General features: G+C 46.3%; 1 protein-coding gene across 5 annotated transcripts in view; it reads right to left on the reverse strand.

Moving 5' to 3' along the window:
• Positions 1-27,221, reverse strand: part of LOC138515801 (broad substrate specificity ATP-binding cassette transporter ABCG2-like) — a 647,435-nt gene that overhangs the window by 266,822 nt on the left and 353,392 nt on the right. For all 5 annotated transcript variants that reach the window (XM_069630535.1, XM_069630533.1, XM_069630536.1 and 2 more), the window contains one exon: positions 19,331-19,557. In XM_069630535.1, coding sequence (XP_069486636.1) covers positions 19,331-19,557 — 227 coding nt within the window. The remainder of the gene's footprint in view (positions 1-19,330; positions 19,558-27,221) is intronic.

Here is a 27,221-nt window from a genome sequence, read left to right on the forward strand (position 1 = left end):
TGGAGACGCCGTCCATGCGACATGGTCCAGGCTCTTCATCCGTTGACTGGTCCTCCCAACTGCCGTCCGAATCCCCATCGTTTTCGCGTGCTTGACTTTCCAGTAGTTCTTCCTCGGTGTACTCGGGCTCGTACATATACGGCATTATTGTGGCCATTGTGCGGTAAAGATAGTAAAATAATTTACAGAGATGGTACAGGTGTTCACACGGGCTACAAGCGGCGAAGGTAGCTGACCAGAGCACTGAAACGAGTCACAGAATACTCAAAGTAACACAGAGAGAGGAATGGAATCGAAAATCTGCTGCTGTGTGTTGTGAAACGGTCTGTTTATACTTATTGGGGAAAGAGGCGTCCTGCCATTTCCATGGCGACACTTCATTAGCTGAGGCGCAGCGATTGTTGACACGAAACGTGCTTTGGCGTTGGGAAATGGGCGGTACGCGTCTGCTGATGTCAGGTTCAGTGGCGGGGGATTTGATTTAGTGCCGCAAAAGCAGGTGAGCCAGGTCGATGCGGCGGAATGATAGGATTATCACAAAATGGAGGCTGATTTCGAGTGCGATAATGGGCGAAAAGTCGGGTAAGGTCCATAGGAAAGTTTCCTACGATCTACCGATTTATGCTTACAAACACATGGCCGACCCGTAGGGACAATAAAAAAAAAGTCCCGGAACTATCCTTTAATATAGTGTGTAAGGGACGGCAGTGGATGTTGACACAGGACGGCATATTTGACTAGACATTCTGACAGACTCCTTAGCCTTTTTGTTGAGGAGAGGCAACCCCTCATAGAAATAGGGCCAGATAGGATCTTCCTTTCTTTTACCGCTTTGAATAAAAGTCTTTGCCAACAAACATGCCACCATTGTGTCAGACTCGTACTTCTGCGTCCTTACAGTGGTTATATACTTTAATTATCAAAATAATAATGTGCTACCGATATAGCGCTTTTATCCAAAGCGCTTTACATAGGACATATTTATCATCATTACCCAATCGAAATTTGTACTTTAATAACATGGTTACCCTTCTGCCCATGACTTGTCATACTAATACATTGTTTGTATGATCCGTTTGTTAACTTTTTTGACGATCTTCGGATCGTTTCTAACATCATCAAATAAAGGATCCGTAGGGATTTTTTTATTTTTATTGTATGGCACGTTTGATGATTTAATTTATTCCATGTGAGCTCATTTTGTTTGTAGAGCACATCTCCTGGAGTGATTTAATGTCATGCAGTGATATGAAGGCAGAAGAGATACCCTTATTCATGTAATAATCCCCTAGTGTTGAAGGATGGTATGTTATGATATGATATGATCGTTTATTTATATAGCGCCTATATACAATGTGTTTCAAAGCGCTTAATGTTGAGTATCAATAATTTTTGTTAAGAGTCGCTCTGGGGTCAGTGGCTGAAAGGCTGCTCCGTTAGGCTAGACTAACCAGGTTACTCACCGTAGTGACCACCTTACTCCTAGTCCATAGTCTCCTTTCCTCCATACTTATGGGACATCTCTCAGTCCTGTGGGACGGGACCGCAGCACTTTGTAAAAAGCATCAAAAAATTGTATTTTTTCAAAAATGTGTCCTTCCTCTCTTTCTGCGCGGGGCCCGGCACGCGGCCATAACCCCATCCACCTTGGCTCCGCCCCGCACATCGCCCATCAGTCCTTTTCTATCGCTAGGTCAGAGACCTATTAGCAATAACAGAGGAACCTTATTAGAGGGGACGGCGGGCGGGCGTATGGAGGAAAGGGGACTATGAACTAGGAGTAAAGTGGTCACTACGGTGAGAAACCTGGTTATACTCCTATGACCCGTCCCCTTTCCTCCATACTTATGGGAGATTCCAAAGCACTCCTAACTGGAACTACGGGTGGATGGAAATACCCCTTATTGAAAAAGGTTCTTCAGCACAGCCTGACCCAACTGAGCATCAGCTCTCGAGCTCATGTCAAGACAATAATGCTTACAAAAAGCAGATGGGGAGGACCAAGTAGCTGCCCTATCGATGGACTCCCAGGGGACATACTTCTGAAAAGCAACTGCAGCTGCCTTGGCCCGCACCAGGTGTGCATGAATACCCTTAGGAGGTTTCAGACCTTGGATGGTGAAAGACTCTGTAATGCAGGCGGCAATCCACCGAGAAATAGTCGCCTTAGACGCCTGCTTAACCTGAGGGTTACCGAAAGTCACAAAAAGCTGAGAAGAACTCCTAAGCTCGGAAGTCCTGTCAAGGTAGAACTTAAGAGCCCTTCTGACATCAAGACAGTGCAGAACCCTTTCTGCCTCTGAGGTAGGGTTCGGAAAAAAGACCGGCACGGAGATCGACTGATTCAGATGGAATTCAGTTACCACCTTCGGTAGAAAGGCAGGGTTTGTCCGTAGGACCACCTTGTCCTTGTGAAAATCCAAGAAGGGATGCTCCACTGACAAGGCCTGGAGCTCACTCAACCGCCTTGCTGAGGTAACCGCGACCAGAAAGGACACTTTCCATGATAGGCACTTGAGGTCCACCGTGGCCATGGGTTCAAAAGGCTTATGGCACAGTGCCGTCAGGACTACATTTAGGTCCCAGGCGGGTGCGGAATACGAACTGGAGGGTAGAGGCGTGTCAAGCCTGCAAAATGCCTCTTGACGACTGAGTTACTCAGAGAGTAGGAACATTGGTCTGTAGAAAGATAAGCAGAGACCGCTGAAAGGTAGGTTCTGCAGGACAGAACGTAAATACCCGACTCTGCTAGGCAGGACACGAAGGACAGCACAGTGTCAATCGTAGCTACCCTTAGGTCCAACTGCTTTCCCAAACACCAATGACAGAACCTGAGCCATTTACTCCTGTATTGGGATCTGGTCAAGGGTTTCCTGGCTGCCTGGATAACTCGCATGTTATCCGTAGACAAGTTAAGATGCTCTAAAGACCCGAACTCTGGCTCCATCCCTCCAAGCTGAGCGACTGTGGGGAGGGGTGCCATATCTGCTGCTCCCCCTGATGAAGATCGGGAGTCACTGGTAGCCTGATCGGTGGATACACCGACAGGTGTTGAAGTTCTGAGAACCAAAACCTGGCTGGCCACCAGGGCGCTATGAGTACAAGGGAGCAGTTCACCAAGTTCTTCAGCTTCCAAATTGCTCGGTGGACTAGAGGCAGAGGCGGGAAGGCATAAGCTCTCATGTTGTGCCATGGAATCTCGAGAGCATCCCCCAGAGAGGAGGCTCCCAGCCCCCTTCTGGAAGCATACAGAGGAAGCTTCCTGTTCACTGCCGTAGCGAAGAGATCCACCTCCGGTGTGCCCCAATGCAAGAAGATCCATGAGAGGACCTCTGCCTTCAACTCCCACTAGTAGCTGACCACCGTCTGCCGGCTGAGGTCATCCGCTGTGACATTCAGCTGGCCCGGAATGTGTACTGCAAGCAGCCAGACACCATGAAGCACAGCCCACTCCCAAATCTGGATGGGCAGTTCCACGAGGGGGGGGAGACTTCATTCCCCTTTGCTTGTTGATGTAATACATTGACACCACATTGTCTGTGCGTATGAGGACCACCTTGTTGACCGGTCTGAACGCCTTGAGTGCTAGAAAGATCGCCAGAAGCTCCAAATGATTTATGTGCAGGAGCTTGTCCTGAGGTGACCAGAGGTCCGATATTTGTAGAAAATCTAACATCGCACCCCACCCCAGGAGGGAGGAGTCCGTCGTGATCGTCACCATAGGAGCTGGGTCACCATTCCAGGTCCACTCTCATGGAATCCAGAATCATTATCAGCTTGGAATCCGGGTCCACTGCCTGACGCCAGGAACTCCGAAGAGCCATATGGGTCCGTCTCATCTTGAGACGAGCAAGAGGAAGAGCCAGCACACAAGCGGCCATGAGGCCCAGAAGCCTCTGGAACCACCAGGCTGACATGCTCTCCGACTGCACAAACATCTGACACGTGGCTAACAGGTCCGCCATTCTGTCCCCGGTCAGGTACACTCTGCAGTCGATCGTGTTCCAGCGAAAACCCAGGAAAATCAGGTCTTGAGAGACCGTCATTGAAGATTTCCGCCAGTTCACCGACAGCCCAAGATGGAACAGGAGCTGAAGGAGAGACTGGAGATTGCCCACTGCCAGCGGACAAGGGCTGCGTAAGAGCCAGTCGTCCAAATATGGATACACATGAATGCCCTGGAGACGAAGATGGGCAGCAATCACCGACATCATCTTTGTGAAGACACGCGGCACCGAGCTGAGGCCAAAAGGAAGCACTCGAAACTGGAAGTGCTCCTCTCCCAAAGAGAAGCGGATATATCTCCTGTGTGGGTTCCAAATCAGGATATGCATGTACGCATCCTGAAGATCCACCACGCTGAGCCAATCGCCCATCTGCAAGGAAGAGCGTATCTGGCTGGGCGTGATCATCTTGAATTTCTCTTGGGGTAGGAAAAGATTCAACTAGGAAAGGTCTAGATGGTGCGCAGGCCAGCCTGGTTGGGTTTGGGCACCGTAAACAGCCGGGAGTAAAAGCCCTCCCCTCGCTCCCCAAGGGGAACGGGTTCCACAGCTCTGAGGTCCCGAAGTTTCTGAACCTCGGCTTTGAGGGAGGGCGAGCCCGACAGCTGAAAAGGAGGGTTGAGGGGTGGGGTAGGGGGTAGAGGTAAGCGGAAGCCCGCCCGAGCGACTGACAAGACCCATCTGTCTTCTGTGATGGTCTGCCATGCCTCCCAATGAGACGCAATGCGTCCTCCCTCCGGGGTCTCGTGCGAGCGCGGAAAACCCTCATTTAGTAGGTTTATCGGTGGCGGTGCCACCTGAACCTGAGGAGGAGGCTGAGGAGCGGGAGAAAAACCGCGTCCGTTGTTGCCTACGGCGGTTGTTCCCCACAGGGGTATCCAACTCTTCGAGATTTTCGGTCGAGGAAGCCCCTAAAGCCAGAGGAAGGTTGACTTTGCGACAACGGTCTCTGGATTTTGAAAGGAGCCTTAACCAGGACAGACAAGGACTTAGCTGTCCGAGTGCTGTCCTTCGTCTTGGTGAGCTCTACATCTGTTGTAGAATCAAAGAGCTCTTTCCCATCGAACGGATGGTCTAACACCTTGTCCTGCACTTCCGTTGAGAGTTTAGTTGCATGCAGCCACGCCTGCCGTGAGGTATCAACCCCCAGCATAAGGCCCCGAGCCGAGGTGTCTACGTGATGAGCCGCAGCCTCCAGGAGATCCTGGGCCAAGACCCTGGCGTCGGATAGGCCTCCTTTAAAGTCTTCCAGCTTCTCGACCGGGATAAACTCCTCAAACTCCGACAGACCTTTCCACATACGCATGTTAGCTCCCGCTAATATCAATTCAGCGGTGGCCTGCCTGAGCTGCAAGGCCGAGTTGGCGAAGATTTTCCTCCCGAGGGAGTTGAGGAGCTTATCCTCCTTTCCCAGAACCTGAGTAGCTGTTGTGGAAGAGGATGCTGCAGGCCTGGACTGCAAAGTGGCTGCAGCCACTACTATGGAGGAGGGGGGCGGACAAGCCGACAGAGCCACCTCTTCCGAAGAATGCACCCTGTATCTTGCGTAAATTTTCTTATTGACAAAAAGTCCAGAGTGTGGCTTTTCCCAGACTCTGCAGACCTCGGACAGAACGTCCTTCTGCAAGAACAGGCTGGTACGCTCCAAGGGAGACAGGGTGAACGCCCCAGAAAGCACGCCCTCCTGCGGAGCGGGAGCCTCGGGCACTGGAACATCTAAGAAGTTCATCATTGATTGATTGATATTTTATTTCTATCGCGCTCGTACACAAGTGTCTCAGAGCGCGACAAGGCAAGGGAGGGGAACAGGGGAAAACAAAACAGCGATCTTACCAGGCCCAGTGACATTGAGAACGTGCAAGTGCATGGGAGAGAGGGAGGGGAAAAGTGCATGGAAGGGGGGAGAGGTGGAAAGTGCGAAGCAGAGGAGAAACAGATAAATAACAATAAATAAATAATAAAGGCAACAAACAGTGGTAATGCAGCCAGCAATTTGCAAGTGCTAGGTTTAAGGCAGCAGACAGGGTAGGCCTGATAAGTGCAGGAAGAAAAACTCCAAGACCCTGGAATGAAAAGCTCTGATAGAGCGGGGAAGGACCTCGCTGTCCTGAACGCCTTGTGCGTCATCCGACAGGTCAGGATCCTGCTGAGCCATGTCAGCCGCTGCCTTGTCCACAGGGGACAATGGAGGCAAAGGCGGAAGAGTCGGGGAAGGCACCGTAGGCAAGGGAGGTGCCAGCGGAACCACCGGAGGAACAGGTGGAGCCGGAGGCGCGGGAGAACACATCTCCCTAAAATGCCCTTTGAAATACTCCCTCATGGGGTCGGTACGCATATGCGTTTGAAATTTACCGAAAAAAAGCGTCCTCCGGGGCTGTTTCGGAACCTGAGGAGGCCTCTCATGAGGTGGACAAATCCAGGGACGTAACGGGGAAGGGTGCTACACTGGCCCCTCCACTGACGTATCCACATAAATCAATGGTGCCGACCCTGCAGGCAACGAAACTTTGTGCGGAAGAGGCATCCGAGCGCTCCAGTCGTAAATTGGCCGATAAGGATGCGCACAAGGGACTATGTTCACCCAAGGGACCAAGCCCTACACCTGAGGCCGATGACGTAGTTGTAGGGGTAGCACCCAAAACGGCCACCGCGGTCGTGGTGGGAACGGGCGCCATTTTGTCCTCATCTGAGGGGAACTGCGGCATGTGAGGAAGTGAGGCAGGGGCCCCTGTCGAAGGATCAGGGGTCTTAACTTTAGCCTTAACATAAGGGATCTCGGCAGAGCCGGTACTGTGAGGCCTGGAATGTTTTTGTGACATACCAACCGCCAAATTAGCCTTCAAAGGAAGGACCTCGGCACTGCCGGTAAAAGAAGAACTTTGCTTCTTTGCCCCCTCAACATGTCTGGTGTTGCCGCAAGAGCGGGAACGGTTAGAAACAGCTTTCACCGACAAGGCCTTGCCAGGCCTCTCAGAACTGTTAGTAACTTTAGCCTCTGGACGAAGGACCTCGGACTCAGGTCCGGTAACAGCCTTATCTGCGTGGGCCTTGAACATCCAAGGCCTCAGGGCGCACCCCAGTCTTATTTTTGAGGGAAGCCGAGAGAGAGGCCTCAGAGCGGGTTCCGGTACCCCACGAGTCAGTAGAACTGGGTCCATAAGAGGGGCCTCGGAGCGTGCTCCGGTATCCACAGGCCCCTTACGGAGACCCTCGGAGAAAACTCTGGTATAATTATTAGGCCCAACTGGCACCTCAGGGCGAACCCTGGTGACAGAGCGATCAACGCCCCTCCCGGCCCGAGAGGAACCTGGAAAGGTATCCCCTGGCCGGGGTGCTCTGAAAAGTAAAGAACTTACTGGGCGTTTTTTCTTCTCGTCGATGAACGCCTGAAAATGTGAAGGAGGAGTTTGTCGGAACACCTCCTCCCACCGCTCCAACCGACGTTGAAGTGCCCGGACCGAAAGGGAGTCGCAGTAAAAACAGGAATCCCAACGGTGATCTGGACCCAAGCACTCTAAACAAAGAGGATGGGGACCGCACTCGCGAAACGACGGTGACACGATGAACAGTCTGGAAAGTCAAGTTTCAACGACATAGACAGACTAGTACACGATCACTAGCGAGAGCCAGAGAGGAAAAAGGGAAGAAAACCTTCCGAGGATGCAAGTGCGTCCAGTCTCGAACGAGCAGAGAAAAGGACTGATGGGCGATGCGTGGGGCGGAGCCAAGGTGGGCGGGGTTACGGCCGCGCAGAAAGAGAGGAAGGACACATTTGAAAAACATTTTTTTTTGGATGCTTTTTACAAAGTGCTCTGGTCCCGTCCCACAGGACGGAGAGATGTCCCATAAGTATGGAGGAAGGGAACGGGACGTAGGAGTATATCCTTTTAGTCATGTGCTCACCAATTCACAATTGCCATAAAATTTCACTTTTGCTGCCCCATGTGACGAGGATCCCGTCCAGCCGGGTAGGTCTTTTTTTTTAGCCAAAAGCACCCTGTCGGCTGGGACTCCCAAACCCATATTCGGGGGAATATTGTAAACTAAAATTTCAAAAAAATTGCAAAGTGTGTTTGGTGAAAATGCCAGGTCTGGACCCAAGGGACTGTGTGGCATAGCGTAATTTTCAGAGCTGCGCGTCTCCTAATCTAAATGCAGTATGACTGAACATTCTTCACACAACCACAATTGTTAATATCCCAGGAATAGGTTTTGTTTTACAAAGTACAGGGCAGCAGAGGAATAAAACACTTTTGTCGTAAGTCAGCAATAAAAATAAAACACTGGCCGCACTACTTACTGCTTGAGGTCAGTGAGAGGCGCTCAGCATGACGCTTCCTAGCAATGTGGGCCTGGGGCTCCTGGATAAGTTAACGCTTTAAATCAATGCCGATGCCCACTGCTCTCACAAAATATGTTCTTAACTAATATTAGTGCAGGGAAATCAAGGGAAAGGAAAGGGAGGGGTGGTAACATTGTTCTCGTTGCCCCTCTGCTGTGCAGCTTTCCTGCCATTCATTTCGGATCTGGCGCAAGAACATCCCCCACTGTGAATATCCTTCTGCGTTACTGACAACGCCTACATCGGCCCAGATGTGAGCATAGTCCACGTTGTAAAATTGAAAAATAAATGCTACTTGGTGTGAAATAAGAATGCGGCAGAATTAATGAGTGGGTGGGTGGTTGAGTGTGAAGTTGCTGATAAGACACAAATAAGCACAGGGATGGCTGTTGCTTTCTAAATTTGTTTTATTAAACCAGGACGTAAAAAAAAAAAAAATAATTACGGTGGGCCACACTTTGTAGAAGAACATGAAGGACATGTTACTGTATAGAGATGCTTGAAGTCTTCAATGCTTGTATTGCACAGTGAAACGGAGAAGGTCCCCACAGTACTTTCAATGAGAAATATTTAAACCTTCCATAAAATCGAAAAAGCTTAGATTTCGTAAGAATTTAGTACCATGTTGGCCAGAAGAAAAGCGTGTATTATTTGTATTTGAAAAAGAGCACAGAAGCAGTAAGCAATCTCGAAAAGACCATATACACTTATTAGCTACATGCGTTTTAAAGCACTGTGTAGGTTAGGAACCAGTCTCCAGCGACTGACGTGTACTGTGGGAGGGGACGGTGGGGTGCTACGGGCAGGCCTGTTGTTTGGGGTGGGTGAAGCGGGCAGCTGCCCAGGGCACAATTTCTGCTTCTTCCACTTTTGACCCGGCGGTGCATGTCAATTGTGACGTATTCCTGCACGACACCCAGACATTTCCAGTTTTCTCTGTCTTGGAGGCGAGCATAAAAGGACAGCAAGAACGTACCATACATTCTTCCAACCTCATCCAGTGCTACCCTCTGTGTAGCACTTTAAAGAGAAGACTGCAGTCTCCGATCTGCAACCCCTCTTGCCCAACTCACGTTTTTTTAACCGCGCTACAAATAACCACGTTTGAGAATCTCAAATGTTCATATTTGTCACGCATGGCTTCAAAATCTAACTCTCCCCCCAAGTTAAGGAAATATCCTATGGTGGGCATGCTTTATGCGGATGACCTGATCCTGTTTGACAGGACCATGTCAGGGATAAAAATGATGCTCGATGAGCTGGCTTGCTATGCCTCTCAGTTGGGTCTGACCATTAATTTGGGTAAAACCAATATCTTGGTGATCGCAGGCAATAATATAATGCAGACTGGAATTGATACCTCTTTGGGCACCATAGAATACACCCAGTCCTACTCATATTTGGGATTGGAGTTTGAAGCTCGCACCAATTATAATCTGATCATTAGCAATAAAATACGACGAGCTAAAACACTGACGCTCCAAGCCTGCTAGAGCCACAGCAGGGTATAGTATGGCCGGGATTGTTAAGTTTTACCACCAATGCTTTTCCCCGGCTATCCTTTATGACCTTGAAGCTCTGGCCATTCAGGATCTGACATAGCTTAACAAACTTGAGGGATACTATTGGTGCACAGTGTTAGGATTGAACCCGACATGCCCTGTGGAATATCTCCGCCTTGAATTAGGCCTAACTTCTTTAAGAGCTATGGCATTGCGTGCTAGGGGAACATTCCATCCTAAGTCCTGCTCTGATCCCACCTGCAAGTTATTGGCCATGGTGGTGGCCAGGTATGACTCAGAGAGGACCCGGTATGGTTTCAATTTTAAGACCTTAAATGAAGCCCTATTTACTAAGATCGATTGGCCTTTCACTAAAAAGAGAGGTTATCGTTTTGTCCACTTAAAAAAATCCTTCGAGCATAAATTTAACGGGTGGGATTGGAGCACGAATGATAGACATCTGGCAAAGTTAAAAGGATATGAGGCGGTAGCTCATGTTGTGCACCGCTATCGTAAGATTCACCCCTATTTACTGCTATGCCTTGCCTCTGAAGTTAGACAGTTCATTCTGAGGCTTCGCATAAACCAAATCCCTGTGATGGCCGTTTTGGGTCCCCACCTAAAGGTACTCCTTGAACTTAGGTTTCTCAGAATATATGCTCAGCCGGAATCGGTTTGGCATGTCCTAACTCATTGCAAGTAATTGGGGCCCATTTATAAGTGCATGCTGGGCAGTTTGGTTTACTCCAATGAGGCAATCACCTCAAGACTCCTTTTGGGACTATTGTTTGAATACTCATTCCATCTCAGTCCAACTTGATCTCTTCACAGTTTGGCAGCAATTGAAAGGCCGATTGCCTGATTGATGAAACTAAGATGGTGGTGATTGAGAACTTATTGTCATCTATTTTCTCATCCTTTATATTAAACCTTCCCCCTTTTTCTTTTTTTCTTTTCTTTTTTCTCCCCATTTTCCATTCTCTATGCTTATGCTCTATCATACAAAACAGAGTAAGGAACAAATAAGCTTCACCAGAGCGGTTTATTATGTTGTGCAATTAATGCAACCCTAACTCTTTCCCTACAGGGAGTACACTATGCTAACCCTGCATGATGTTTCTAACCCTCAAAAACGCTAATGTGCCGGCTACCGGCAAGAATTGCATGGGGACTATTCATAACCTATGTCACAACAATGAAAAAACATATTCACAATGAACTACAACAGTACATTTTATACATCTAAATTTCATTATTCCAAACGATTAAAACCAAGACAGTTACGGGAAAAACCATTTCCCGGCTGCACCCTTGGATGAAACAGACAGGTTACGTGGGACTCGGCGTCACACTCTCTGACAATTTAATTGCCCTCCGTGAGGTGTGTCTGGTTGATCCAGGAGTAATTTACTAAAACATTTTATAAAAATGTATGTGTCGCACAGATTCTCAGCACAAAAATGCACTTTATATTCAACTCGTTTTTTTACAGGTGCATGAACCATTCTCTTGTGCGAGAATACATGACAACTTTATAAAAGGAGACTTGAGTTCCGGACCGGACGGAAGACGCGGATCAGCTCACTAGCGTTCACCGCGAGGATCGCCATTCGTGACTATCGCGAAATAACGAGACGGAAGAAAGCGTGCCAGGGAAACAAGAACCCAACAAGACCCCTTTGAAAGCGCAATGAACAAAGTTGCGAGACTATAAGAAGCTCACCTCATCGAAGGGACATCTATGAGTAGAAAGGATATGTCGCAATCCCGCCCCTATGGGGCTTGCTGATTGGGTCGAAAGAAGCAATAATGGGTCCTGAAGAATATGATATACGCAAGACATCATTGAAACCGGTCGACCAGATATACAGATGTCACCTCATTTAGAGTGACACAAGTGGACTCACGCACTTTTAAACAAAAATCGTTTGAATTAGTCTCAGAGAACTCAAGTTTCCTTTTATAAAGTTGTCATGTATTCTCGCACTTGTATGGAAAGAACCAGACCACTGAGAAAGACTAATCAGTTCTTTGTCTCTGTGGCAGCAGGAAGAGAAGGAGAATAGTCTGAGGGGGGAAATCAGTGTTTTCACCTTCAAAACGCTTAGAACGCTCCCACAACGTCGAAGAAAGGTTTCCGTCGCCCTCTGAAAAGCCCTCCGGTAGTTCAGAAGTGCCCTTAGATGAAGGGGGCAGTTCCTGGCTACTCTTGTGCTTTTTCGGCGTTTCCATAGCTTTTTGTGTGGTATTCGACGTTTGTTTCGTCATCCGCTTACGTTTGTCTTCGGAAACAATTCTCGCCAGGCTCTCGACAACGAGTTTGTCAGTAGAGGACTCTGGTGTCGACGTTGTCTGCGTTACGAGTTGTTCCTCGACGGCCACTCTATGGAGCGTTACGTCGGATGATTTTGGGGTAGCGCCCGTGTTTGATGAAAGCCCAATCGCTGGTCGCGGCTGCGTTTGCGGGTGGGGCTTGAGACCCTTACAGTCTGAGGTAGACGCCGGAGTGGCCTGCGTCCCCTTCGGCGCTGATGGATCCTTTGTCTTCGACGAAGAAGAGCCGGGGGTTGTGTGCTTAGGCCTATGGGGTCTATGTGCGTCCTTGTCGCCGGGGTGTTCATCCCCATAAGCAGGGCGTGAGCCGAGCCCGTCAGGGCCGGGGACGGACGTCGAGGAGCGCGAGCGCTCCTTCTGGGGGTTAATGACTTCCGTAACGGACGTTGAGTTATCACCCTCCTCGTCACTTTCTGTAACAGCGGCGGCGGGTGAGGAAACTGACTTCGAAATAGCGTAGTCCGCCCACCTCTTAACTTTGCGTTCTTTAAGAGTTCTTGGTTTCAAGAGCTTACAGGCCGCGCAGCTGTCCTCCTTAAGATCGAGGGGCAAGCAACGATTACAGAGCTTGTGTTTGTCCTTCCAAGTGTATTTGCCCCTACAGCGTGGGCAAAACTTTAAAGGTGTCCTCTCCATAGCTGAGGCAATAATAACTGGTGATAACAACCCCAAGGGAAAGATAGGGGAGAAAGAAAGACATTCTCAAAGAGAAGATAAAAGTTCGAACCCCCACTCTCCCTACTATATGTTGGCCGGCGAGGCCAGGCCACGTGTTCGGCAGCGCCGAAGGATCTCCTCCGTCTCTTCGACTCCGTTGAAAACTTGCTCGGCGGAGAAACAGCTTCACAGCTAACGTCGAGGGGAGGGATCTTTAATAATATAATAAGTATAATTAAGGACCGAGGTCCGTAGTAAGTATTTGCAATGTCTCTCTAGGAGCTCCGCGTAAGGCGACCAGAAGCTGGGCGGAAAAAAACAATCTGAGGGACCTCGACACGTGAGGGATTGTGGGTACAACGCACGTCACTATAAGGATAGTGTTACAGACACGCCTTGTCGACGTCCCCTTTTTCGACTACGAAAAACAAAATGCAATACTCCGCAGTGACCACTGGATGTCGGACCTATGCACAGCATGTGATTCTAAGCAGATTAACAAACATCAGAAATAATATTACAATGTTGCTCTGTACTTATAGGTTAATTTTAGTAATGCTAAAGTAGGAGACGCTGAGCATCACATTTGTTTTTTCAAAATCTTTAGAGGGCAAATTAATATTTGAGTTTTATAATGCGTTAACAGTATCCGATATATGAGCTAGTAGTTAGATTATATAGTCTGGGTGACGCTTTTGGTAAGGCACAATGAGTAACAGAAATTCTGGCACGTGAACATTATTCATGTTACAACAAACATAAAACAAGTGGATGTAGGTACACGTCTGCTAACCTTTCGCAGAGCCAAGAGAGGAAGAGTCAAGGTTGTTCGGTAGTATTGTAATGTACTCTGGGGCAGAGGTTCGAGTCATACGGTAAAAGTATGGTAGAGTCAGGTCAGGTTTAGGAGTCATGGGTGTGGAGGGAAAATTGTTGGTTAATGTGTGCAGGCATATCTTGGTTAGATTCCTCTGTTCATGGAGCCAGTTTTTTATATTAGTTTTTAACCTCTTGTTTTGTATTTTGCTGTTGGGGAGTGCAGGTGCACAGTAGTGTAATGCAGATTAGCAGAAAATCAAGACTAGTTGCTTATTTTAAGAGAAAGAACATTTCAGGTAATTGCTGTGGCTTCTGCCTTATTAAATCTTTTTGAATAGGTGAGAATTGTCTGTGTGCGCTGCTTTAAACCTTCTCAGCAGCACCCAGAAGGAAGCTGGGCAAGCGCACATGTGCACAGCTTAGAGGGAACATTGGCTGGGGGGGGCAGGGTTGCGAGGTAGCAGTGCAGTGGACCTTCGAGCCCATATGGGTAGCTTGCTCATAGGTTTGTTACTAGTTTTCTTGCCCAAAACACCAAATTTGTTTTCATGCTGTATTCATGTGCCATTATGTTTGACCATTTAGTACCAGAGTTAGCAAAGGTACATCTCTGCCACTGTAATATTTAGGATGGATATTAATCCAGGCATAAGTTAGAATGGAGGGTGCACAGTACCAATGGGGAACCACTGTCTCATTCAGAGTGGTTGTTTAAGTCCTTGTGAACCAGAGGAGAACGACTAACACCCACAAAGAATAGAGGATGGTAATAGGCAGTGATTCCAGAAGGCAGCATGGCTTAGGCAGAGCAATTCACCTGTCAGGCTCTCAGTCCCCACCAAGCTCCACTTAGTCACTGTCCCAATCATCCCTTGATAATATATCCACTCCTATTAGCTCGTTATTCTTTATTCAAAAAACAAAAAATAGTTAAAGATGGTCCACCTCAGCCAATGGCATGCAGGAATGTTAAAATCAAATTAGGAATATTTTGTATAGGGGTTAGAGGGATTGCAGAACCGGCTGCAAAAGACAAAAGACGTCATTATTCTGCTGTATTTCCTTAACAGATTTTAAAATGTGCTCAAAATTCATCTGTGCAGTACCCTCGTGGCCCCGCTTGCTACTTCGCACAAAAATGTACATAGCAAAAGAAAGGTCTTAGTATCACACACCTTCAAGAAAAAAATGGATTACGCAGTAGAAATAATTGCTTTCAATGTACGAAAGTCAAGGAGAGTGCCCTTCACGTGGACTAAAAATTGAAAAGCAAGCCTAGTTTGTTTGCATGCTTTGCATTGTCTGAGAAATTGCCATCAAGTCCTTGTATTAAAATGTAATAAAAATCTGCCTCGTTTTTATAGACTCGATATTTTAACGTTGGGATGGAGTTATGCTAAATGGGGGTGTAGTTTGGGAGTGATATGCAGGAGTTACGGGGGGACCTTATAGCAAATCCGCCCTGGGTACCAAATGGGCCCGAAATTGCCCTTGCTATGGTTGCCAGACCTGCTTGGGATACTAAATGGAACAGCTGTCTTGATGGAGCCCAATAGTCTGGCTGCAATGGGCTCCACCAGTTGTCTGCACACACAAGGTTTTGCATCATCCATTCAAGATTGCTTAGGGCCTGGTGTTGAACGAATAACCTCTCAGTCGTAGAGTGTGAAATATTGTTAGTTTACAGTTTTTTCAAGATGGATTTAGGTTAGCAGTCTGATCTCTCTGATAATCCCAGTGGGCGGTAGTAAGGGCCTTAGTGGGTAGTTGGTGCTGATTGAGGAAATCTACCAGATGGCAGCGAGGTAACCGAGGAGCTGCTCTTTGTCTAAACCAATGTCCCACTCTTCTATGGGATCTCCCTCTGGTACTGGCATCTCCCAATGTCCATCCGTTAAAACCCATCACTTCTATTCACAACTATTTAACTCTGAAGGCGACCTTATTAATTGCACTTATATCTGCACAGAGGTGGGAGATAGAGGCCCTGTTATCTTTTCATCCTCATCTTAAGGTTCAAATGAATGCCATCATTTCACAATCTGATCCAGGTTTTCAGCCCAAAGTATTGTCGAAATTGCACAAGTTTTAGGTTATGATGCTGTCACTCAACTATAAGGAACCTTCCTCCCTTGGGGACGAGGCATGGCACGCTCTTGATGTAGAGAGAACGGTTCTGGACTATATGAGGATGGCAGAATCTTTCAGGAAGACAATCTCCCAGTCCCTTTTGGAGACAATGATTGAGGTCTGCCATTGAAATAGCTCAAGCAGAGGTGGGGGGTGGAGGGCAACTTCCAGTTATTGTCCAAAAACGCTCAACCACAAGCACGGCAGCATCTTGAGCAAATGCACAGGGGAGTCGCTTTGCAGGAGATCTGCAGAGCAGCCACCTGATTGGGCCCCCAACACCTTCATCAAGCATTATTACGCTTAATATCTGCAGTGACTTGGGGACAGGGGGGTTCCTTTGGCACAAGTATCTTGCATTTATGGGTTGCACGGATTGAGTCACAAGGTCTGGTCAATAGATCTTGATAGGGTGTCTCGGCATTCACCATGGTCTGTGTTTTTTTCTCATGTCCATTCTTGGGTGTTTTGGAACACCTCCTAGGTAAGTGCTGGGATGAGGAAGAGGGACATATCAGATTACTTGCTGCTAATCTTCATTACTCCTAGAACTACTCTTCCTCGTCACTCTTCCTCGTTAGGAACAAAGCTTTGAATCAAAGGGCATTGCTTATCTGAAGTTAGGTAGAACCAGAACCACTAGCCACAAAAGTTCTTCTCTTGAGATAAGTGGCAACTGAGAAGTGGCAAAGATGATAGCTTAATGGCCTACTTCAGAAATCTAAGTGCAATCTGCAAATCACAGTTCCAAATCTTGGAGTTAGGGGTCTGACTCAGATTTGTATCCTTCCTAAATCAAATAAATGTAAGTGAAAGGTAACCACCTCACATTTTACTATAGCATTTCCAAAAGAAGGTTTCCCTCAAAAAAGGTCCTGTCGCTTCTTCATCAGGAACTCTGTGTAGTTAAGAGACAGTAGAAATGCCTCAAGCACGCCCTGCAGAATGGCCATGTACTATTCGGACTCCATTTCAACAAGTTACTATTGAATACTGGTGTAAATGTCACATTTTCTAAGTCGTAATGAGGTCATTTTGCTCAACTACCATTACATCACAAGTCTTCTAGACCCCCATCATTTCTATTGTTGGTAGCTAAAGCAAGATGGCACGAGATCCTTTCCATTCCAAGTCAGGGATGAAACATCAGTCTAAAGAAGTTCCCAAGGTTGCAAACCTATTGTAATTAGTTACTATGTTGTTCCTCTGAATGGTTTTAATCCATTGGACCCCGACTGCAATTTAGTGTCAACGGTATGCAAAGCCTGCACAGCTGAAGCAGAAAGATCTTTAAACGAACAGCAAAACACAATTAAACTTTTGGTGGGGAATCCAACTGAGTCCAAATAGGATGGAAAAACAAGCTTATCTTCATGAAAAAGAGTAAACTGGGTGATCTATTCTCTCCAAAGTCAAACAAGGTTAGTTCTATTTATGACAATTCCCAAACACGAAACAGATAAACATGTCCTCAACTGACCATGTTACAACTTTCACCTCCACCCTACCTGCATTCCCGCTGTTATCACTCACGCCTATTTAATATACAACAGAGAAATAGAAAACCCATTGTAAAAGTGAAATATTATAACGATGATGGAAACTTTGCACTTTGATCAGCATTTCACAAGGGCCAAATAACAAACCATGTAAAACTGCTGAATTCTTAACCAAGTCAGGGTACGAAATTAATGTTGCCTACAAAGAGGTTTCAGCCTGGGTGAAAATATGCCCACTTTCAACCTAGAATATGCAAATTCCAAGCGGTACCAAAGAGACAATGTTATAACTAATGAAAGCAGAGGCAACCAAATTCACTTGTTGCCCCAAGTACATGAAACCGCCAATATGAAACCAATGAAAGTTAAGCAAACTTCCAAACACATCTAGGGCTTCCTACATGATCTTAGCACACCGCAAACCAACTTTGAGAAGCAAAGAGTATCCGAGATGAGTCCTGTGCAGTTCAGCACAAGAAGCATGATGATAATTAGATGGAAACAAATATATTTTCATTTCATGTCGCTCTCTTTAGTGCCGAATGCGCCTTCCATTTCGGTTCGATGACAATTCCCAGAAGGTCACTTTTGCGGAGGCCAGTATTCCTAGCTCTGGTGCTGTGGGAAATTACGTTCCCCTGCTGGACCTCATTTTGTGCGTGGGAAGCCCCGGCAGTCTGAGCCCATCGGCCCCTTGACCCCACCACCAGCCTCATCCTCACCCTTCTCTTGTGCCTGCAACTTCTCCGCAGCCCCATATCTCCTGCTAGACCTCACATTTCCTCCTGAGAGCTCACCATCCTCGCCCCACACCTCTACCCCACTCCTTACTTTCTTGAGGCGCCAGTGGGACCTATTCCTGAATCTCCGTCAATGCGGGAAATGCGCATGCAGCAATCTCGACATACCGCTGTTTGAACAAAGTGGCCTGTCAGGAATCAACCCCCAGAAAAATGGGCACTTAACCAATTTCTCAATACCATATGCACAGTAGTCCCGACTGAATAGACAATACAAGGCTCTCTGCCCACAGCTCCTTTGCAGGATTGAAAGAAACAATGGGGGGACGGCGAGGCGTGCACTCCAGTTCCCAAATTAGACCCGATACAAAAAGTTACTGGGTTAGATCCCAAAAACACTTTTATAAGTATTAACAGGGTTGAATCCCAAAACATTGAAAAAGTATTAACAGGGTTGGATCCCATCTGCTGTTCAGTTGCTCTGTTTCTGTTCTCCTCCTAGCGCTTTCCTGTCACAAACAATCATCAGGGAGGCTTTGGGAAAGACTTGTGCACTAGGAGGGGTGTCGGATCCTGGTCACCTGATTAGTAACATGTGAAAACTACAGCTACCAGAATCCCTAGAGACTATAAGAGCTGCTAATTGGAATCACCTGCATACCAGCACAGCCTCCCTGATTTTTTGTGAGAGGAAAGTGCTAGGAGGAGAACAAAAACAGAGCAATTGAACAGCAGATGGGATCCAACCCTTATTAATACTTTTTTCAATGTTTTGGGATTCAACCCTGTTAATACTTATTAAATCGTATTTGGGATCTAACCCAGTTACTTTTTGGATCAGGTCTAATTTGACTGGGAACTGGAGTGCGCACCTTGCCATCCCCCTTTTTTCCTATGCAGGATTTGATGCAGCCAGCAACAAATGAGCAGCATGGCATAGGGTTTAAATGGGGGTGGAGAGGGGGCTATCTAGGAGCATTAGCTCACAAAATAATGAGGACCCGTTGATCCACCGCCTAATTTACCCGTATACTATCAAATCTGGTTTAATGGCAGTTGATGTTTGAGTCCCTAAAGAAACCCCTTACAGCTAAAAAATGATTGACCCTGACGTGAAGGGAAGAACTGCTTTGATGACTGTCGCACTTGCACAAGAGAACATTTCATGGAAACTGTGCCTAACTCCCACAAAACTCAAAGAACCAACAACACCCCTCATTTCTTCCCACTTTAATATTTCGCTCCTTCACACCAGGCCTCCCTCACTCCCAGAGAAGTTGGCATGGAAGGCAGGCATACATACTTGATATCAGTCAATATTTCTTTGTCAACAGTTTTCCGGCAACACATAAATCCGCTTTTTATTTTCACTCTGTAGTTGATGTTATGAAAGGTGAGCGTGCTTCCAGATGACATTTTCCCTGAGCCTGGAGAGGACACTCTTCGATGGTAGATGCCATTTATACTTGGTTCCATCATGGCAATCGTCGTGTCTTGCTTTGGTGCTGACATATTTAAAGGTGGGCAGTCCTAGAGTCAACATAAAAACAAAGATTGAGGTTAGCCATTTATTGCAGGAAGGTCAGAGGACAAAAAATTCAGTATTTCCAAGATTACCAAGCAGTGAACTGCGGAGGGGTGTGCATAGTATAACATGCTGTATGAGAGCATCTTGGAGTTAGACACAGAGAACAGATTCAAAGTTCTAAGTAAGCACTTTTATTAATTTGATTGTCAGGATGGAAAAACACCTATCTCGCCCTATAATATGATGAGATTTCCCTACCAAACCAAAACTAAGGAAAGTCAAAGTCCACAAGTTCAACTTGGGAATCTGTCTGTGTCCAAGACCTATAACTGCCTTCACAACAAATCTTATACAACGTGTAGGGATGTCAGCAACCAACAAACTAGTGTTCCGCACAAAGTTCTGAGCTTGGTTCAGCTCACAGCTTTCTTTCAGCTCCCTGCCCCAAGTATAAAGCAGTTCTTACATAGGTTTTAGGATTGTTTTAAGTTCCAAAGTAATATAGGATTGACCAATACTCGGGGTTCCCTTACCCAAGACACAAGTTCATTTCTGTGTTAATATGATGTTGTTTCAAAATGTTATTAATGTTCTGGTCCCAAGAACACCCTCTGCATATAGCTTGTCTTTGCACTACAAATTGTTTTGTTTGAAAATGGCAGTTATAAAGTTGCATTCACTTTGCATAATAATGTACATTGGATTTGCTGGCCTTGTTAAAGATGCATTCACTGTATAGTTCATTATTCATTGGTTTCTTGGCATTAACACTAGATAGTTCTGTTAAAATAATATATCTGAAAGTTGCTTGCAATATAAGTTTCATTCCCTTTATAAATTGGCACAGTGTGTATATAGTTGTACCGAAAAAGCTTAACTTTGTTTATTTTCTTCATAAGGGATGGTTTTCTTTCAGTGCGGTATTCAGAATTGTGCAAATTCATTGTTTTCTGTTATTTAAAAGAATTTAAGGTAAGTAACTCTGTTGTCACTTTCAAATCGTTTTGCTTTGTAATCTGTCTTTCTAATGTGTCTTTAAATAGGCCAAGCGTTCAGAGACTTTCGACAACGTGCTTTCGTCTGCACACGACCACGCGGTAACAAAGTATTCCTCCGAATTCACAAATTAACAAGTCTTATTGTTCGCTGGTTTACAAGGATTCCACTCGGAGACCTTCGATATCGTGCCACCATTCAATGCAACCATTCTGATACAAAATACCCTTGCACCTATCTTCAAACACATGCATTCCGAGTTTCTGTTTGTATAGAAACTCACTGGTTGCTTTGATGGGAGTTCCAACAGCACAGATCTTCCGGCCTTCTGGTCTTTGCTTCAGGGCTCCACTCCGGCCCCCAAGGCACTCCTGGGTCGGCTTCTAGCCCCAGGAGAATGAGCACCGTGAGCAATATAAAAAAAGGATAGCCTTCGAGCACGGCCCCCCCCTTTCACGCTTCCTTTGGTTCCCCAGCGCTTCCCTGTGCCATAAGCTTGCTCCACACAGACAGCCCCTCGCTGTTCTTCTTGACCTCTCTGCTGCTGCAATTTCACCACCACTGCTCTTCGCACCACTCGCTCTCCCACTCTAATTTAGTCGTGCTTTTTATACACCTGCAGCCCTTTAACAGGATGCAGGTGCGAGCTCACAAATAGCCCAACCACCATAATCAAGGGGACAAGCCTGACCTATGCTGGTCTCAGCAGGCCTCTTCTTCGTCTCAGTACCTAAGTAGTGAAAGTAACTAGTTTTCACTGTTCCCGGTTGTTTCTTCCTCGTCTCATTACTTTATGTAGCCATGTATGAAGAATTCAAGGGAGTTGGGTTTGTAATGCCCCACGAAGATGGGGAAAGGGTTGGTTTGATCATTATTAGGGGGTACTATGTCTCCCCAATGGGCATCCCACTCCCAGTTCCCACAGACCCTCCAACCAGGTGATCCTCCTTCGCTAGTCCACTCACAGGTTCGGGATCCAAGAGCGATGGCCTTTCTCTGGCCACCTGCGCAGAGGATCCATGGGGAATAGGAGTGAGGATACCCTTGGGTTTCTCACAGCTGATAGTCCCCCCATTAGCCTCCACCTTCCAAACACTACATAGAATTAGACCTTGTTCATAGTCAAAAGATTAATTGCAGTTCCCGCTGAAGCCCAGTTATACCTCACAAATTTTAAGAGTCGACAACCAAAGCATTGAATAATGAGAGCAGTAGCTGCTAGAGCATGGTCCAGCAACTTTTGGCCTTCCAGATGTTGTTGGTCTACAACTTCCATCAGCCCTAACCAGCATAGTCTGTGAGAGATCATGGGAGTTGTAGTCCAAAACTTCTGGGAGCCAAAATGTGCATACCCCTGAGACAGAGGGTGGCTGGTACGAGGAGCCCTTCACACAATGGAAGATACTGGTCCTCGAATCAAGTGCATGCTACCTTTTGATAGCAATTCTGAATACCCGTAGGCTACATTATAGAATACATGTGGTAAAATAACCTAGTTATAATATTGTATTCAAAGATAAGCACAAGCATATTTTCGATAACTCCCGTGAGAAACGCGTATGCAACTTCTCCATCAAGTCACTAGAGATGAAAGCCTCCAGTGAGTCCCTGCTCCAGATGTCGGGTTGTCGGGCCGTCGGGCCGAGAACTTCTTTGCAAGCCAGGAAAACAAAGTGCTGCCGATATACAACGCTAAACTCTCTGTATGTACAACATCGATCAAGTGTATTGAGATTAATTCATCTGGAATTCAGGACTTTACTGTCTTCTATGCTTGGTGTGCATTTAAGCAAAGCACATGCCAGCTAAAGCACTTTCTAAAAAGGGTTATCAATTAAAAACCACCAACATCAATACATTGCTTTTTTGTTTTTTTAAGTACTTTTAGCTGGACTCCTGTTGCATCTAAGCGCTGCAATATATGCAGTTATTGCCCCCTTCAACAGGAACTGATGAATGAATGGATGCATCTGCTCTGCCAGGATTGGAACTTGCGACGTCCAGGCTTCACCCAATGCCAGAGGCGAGCAGTCTGACCCATGAGCTATCCAACCGGGGAACATTACAAAGCTACCGTGTCATAAAATTACTGAGCTGGAATACTGCTGCGATATTGAAGGAAATTTGGATGATTAAAAAGAGGAAAACATAAATGACATGGCTCTTTGAGCAATCAGGGCATCTGGGACATCAGAGTACGTTTTTCAAGCCATTCCCACTCGGTTGTCGGCTTAGTTGGCGGCCACAAAAACAAAATCCCTTTTGGCACCACAAAGCTCTCTTGTCACAGCGCCTTAGAATTAAACAAAATCATAGGAGTCACCAAAAATGAGCCTAGGTAGTCGTCTTTTTGTCACTGAAGACAGGTTTTGTGTGTCCTGGAGTCCAGCACAGTTAGTTTCTCAATGAGCAGAGTGGTAGTTTACCCGGAGGGGGGAGCCTATATGGGGGTTGGAAACATTCAGCTTCAGCACATTTTCCCCGCAGGCGATTTCCTGACAGGCTGCCTGCCTGCCTTTGCTCAACGGTAGCCAGTCTGGGAATAGCACACAGGACAAGGCAGGGACAAGAAGCAGCGCAGGTGTAGGCCCATGAGTTAATGAAGGGGAAAGGGGATAGGGCACGATGCTAGGTGGGAGCGAGGGGCATAGCAGCAGGGATTGTGGGGAGTCCCAGTCCCCTGCACTGTAATGGGGGTGGAGGACTGGGGGTGGGGTGGACCTTCGCTAGGTGCTGGGCAGGGTGAGCAGGGGATACAGGGATGTCCCCTGCTGGAGGCAGCATGACAGCAATGGCAAGGGCTAGGGAAGGAGGGGTCCATGGTGTATCCCTGCAGCTTGAAAGCGGTGCAAGAGAAACCAGGCTTGGCAAATGTGGACTACAAGAATACATCACGGATCTGAAAAAAACATGACATGTACTAATGGTGAGGCCTGCTGCTGTGCTCTGCCTCGCGAACTATAGGAGACTTGCCAGCTTGAAACCAGGGACGTTTTTATGGGAGGGCAAAAGGAGCACTTGCCCAGGGCCCCCACCTAGGAGGGGGCCCCACAGGGCTGCCTGATCCGAAGAAGTAAGATTCCATTGTTCACTAGTCTTAAATAGCACACATCAGGATATTTTATGTGGTGCTGCTGATGCTCTAAACCCATTGCATTTCTGTTTTGACAAGTACATTCTGCCTTGATCAATTAATCATATATTGCTTTCTGCGTTCACTGTGGTATAGATAGTTTGTGTGTTCCTTACAGCGCAACTCTGTAGCATTTTTTCCTTCCTGTGGGAATTTTGTTGATTATGTGCAATAGGCAACAGTGAAATGCATATTGATAGATTGAGTGCCACAATGGTTCAGAAGTTAGCTCAGTGTGTGAAGTACCCATTACAGATATATGCGTTTACATGCAAAATTTGAATATCACATTACAGGAAGGCTGGCTGAGCCTTTCCTATGTCTGAAGTTTATAGACCTGCCTGCATTTGTACTTGGTTTTGCAGAACAACATCTGCTATTATTAGCATTGTACCTGCACCAGATAGGGGTTGCAATAAAAACTAACATATTATCTGTATGGTGAAGGTCTAGAAATTGGTTTGTTCAGATGGGGTGTTGTAAAACCTAGGCAATCGCCTCCTACGATGGAATAAACTATTAGTCCAAGAGGTGAAGAAGTATCCAAATTCAAAACTATGGAACGAAAGTGTTCATGCTTGTATCCTGGATTTGCCAGCAGCCGATAGAGTGATCCTAGTTAAATCATCTAATGTATATTACTTTACTGTGGTGTCTTCTGTGAGGTTTGCCTTCTTGCTTGCTGCTGGTATCGTTCAGCCCATTACTTGATCTTTCTTCTTATGTAGGCCATTTGGGTAGAAGCGCTGGTAGTCAGAACAGAGCGAACCAGATGTTGCAGGCCTCAGGCAAGCACAATGTAAGGTCTGCTTGTTTGACACAAGAAACGGTTTGCTTTTTGGTAAAAGTCAAAGGTTTTTATGCAAGTTTATAAATGAAAATGTCACAAGCCATTGTTTTGGAAGTATTTAAATCTTTAAAATACAAAAGACAACCCCAGATTAAATGTGTTAAATCACATCGATTGGTATGCTGGTTCTTACATACTTGCCTTGATGATGGAGAGAATGAAGCTAGACTCATTCCCATTTTGCATAGCACTGTTCTATAATATTTTGTTTAAAAATTGTCTTGTTTGGTAATGTGTTGGTCTTCAAATGCTACTTGTTTATCATTCTGATTAGAGCAAGAATAAAGCGGGTAAGGGGACTTTAAGGGGGTAATGGTGCTTATTATGCTGCGAGACAGCATATCAACCTATAGGTTGTGAGCGCGACGGGTTGGGGGGGTTGGCTACCCATATTCTTGATCCCTCAATTCCTTTGGTTTGGTGTAGGGGGGCCCCAAAGATGTCCGTGCCCAGGGCCCCAAAAGTGCTTCAGATGGCCCTGCTTGAAACATATTGAGAGCTAGTATTTCTTCTGCCACTGAATTCAAATTATGACAATACCATCCAACTGTGAGGAATACACAAAATGGCAAGAACGGAGGCTCTTTCTTTCGGCATTTTTTACTGCAAAATGTAAGCAGCTTCAGAGGCGAACCCGTACTTAAATATCACGAAGAAGACACCAGGCCAAGTCAGCAGGGACGTCATTTCACCGAAATGCCAGGGGTAACGGAAGTGACAACACACGACCCTTCACCTCTGATGACATCACAGGAAGTGATGTCGTTTGGGCCAAACCCTAAGTGACATCACAGGATGCGAAGGAACATGACCTTTAGCTCCTTGCCAAAACAGGAAGGGGCATCGCATAGTATTGTTCATAAGTATACACCGAAAAATATGGTTATGATATCTCTATAATGTGATATACATTTCATATAAGAATGGATGACTAAGTATCGTTAATATCAGTGTGTATAGGCCCATATTACCAAAATACTGTGAATGCAGGCAGACATCCAAGGCCAAATGATAATGATGTGTTATTATAAAGCACTTACTCTTAAGTGCTTTTTATAGAACAAATATACATACAATATCATCTAACCTGTGTTGGTACACATTTATCAACCTCAGAAGGATGAAAGGCTGAGTTGAGGTGTTTAAGAACAGACTAAATCAGGGACTCACTCCCTGAAGTGTGCCCGAAGTAAACCTTTAATGAGTCTAGCAATTATTGTATAGAATTCCAGAAAGACACATTATTTGTTAATCCTATTCTTTATTATTTTGGGTCACTGCTCAACGTGTTACACTAGTGCAACCCCCTGTTTTTTTTAAGGGGCCTGTAAAAGAAAGCCAACCACTCCAGAAACAAAGAGCCACATGGCACTGGCAACAGCCAGCCCAGGCGCTTACATTAAAAAAAAATGGATAGATCGTTTTCAGATTTTCTTTTAGGGGTAGCAAGGGAGACCTGAGTGGTCGCTGTTGCGACCCCCAAATGACATCCCTGCAGACCAGATCAGAGAATCGGGTTAACAAAGGGTTATATTACTTAATGTGTACAGGACTGACCAAAATTAATAAATAGCATCAGAATTAAACTAAAAACGGTCCGGATGGTTTCTCTCCCAGAATGAGTAGTGCTCTGAAAACCATAGCCACATTCTTGAGAAATAAGTGTATTCCAACAAAAGTTCTGTCAGTGCTCTGTAAGTGCAAGGGCTGGATGTCCCCTAGTAAGCCCAAACAATGCTTGCAGGTATTAAGGGGTTCATGTATCCTTTATTTCACAGTTCTTGGGGTCTTTTGAGTTCAGGTTAAAATCTGGGCTTGGATCCAGTGGAAGGATTCTCCAAGTGGGGTCGTAAATGATGGGCCTGCCAAGATGGAATGGAGCTAGAGGGTTACAGGACACTGCCCTAAATAGGGGTCATAAAGGGTTATTGGTATGACCCTCACTTTCTCCCTCTCTGTCAGGGTTCAGCTCCTCCAGCCACATGCTCCAATCTCATCCTCCTTCCCAGTGCAGTGTGTCGACTCAAGTCTTGCACGCGCATATCCTTGCCCTCCATTTGTCTTCTTGGGTGTCTCCTCTATTATCCACCAGGGTCACCAAGTCTATTTGAACAATACTGTGCTCCCCCTTTGCTCGAATGCCTGCTTCTCGTCCTTTAACAGTCCTCCCCTTCACCGTCCAAGTTTCTCCTAACTCCTTCACTTCCTGTAGGATTCTCAACGTTCCTCTGTCACTTTTGTCACCTCATTTCCCAAAGGTTTCTCCACTCATTCAATACCGGCTCTGCTTCACTTTCCACTATTCCCTGTTCTTTCCTTACCCATACTCATCAATAGTTTTATGCATTAGGTTTCTCTTCTCACCTACACACCTTTGTGCCCCCCTCACAAAAAAAGATGCTCTCAGTCTCTTCCAACTTTGTCACCTTTTCACCACTTTGGGCTCCTCTTTTATATTTATGGTTCCCAATTCACATCTCACTCTCCCAACATTCTTCGCCTCTTTTGTCCACTTTTTCTCCCATTTGAGCTCTTTCCTCAGAGACACCACTGTTTTCCACTTCTTCCCTATTTCTGCCACTTTCTGAATGTTTCATTCCAAAGCCTCCCAGGTTCTCCTTCTGCCAGCCCACTGGTTCTCTTAACTGCCCACCTTTTGGATCTGCCTTAACAAAGCCTCTGGAGGC

Source organism: Ambystoma mexicanum, chromosome 6q (assembly GCF_040938575.1).
Source record: "Ambystoma mexicanum isolate Mex_15411 chromosome 6q, UKY_AmexF1_1, whole genome shotgun sequence".
In the NCBI taxonomy this organism is placed as follows: Eukaryota; Metazoa; Chordata; class Amphibia; order Caudata; family Ambystomatidae; genus Ambystoma; species Ambystoma mexicanum.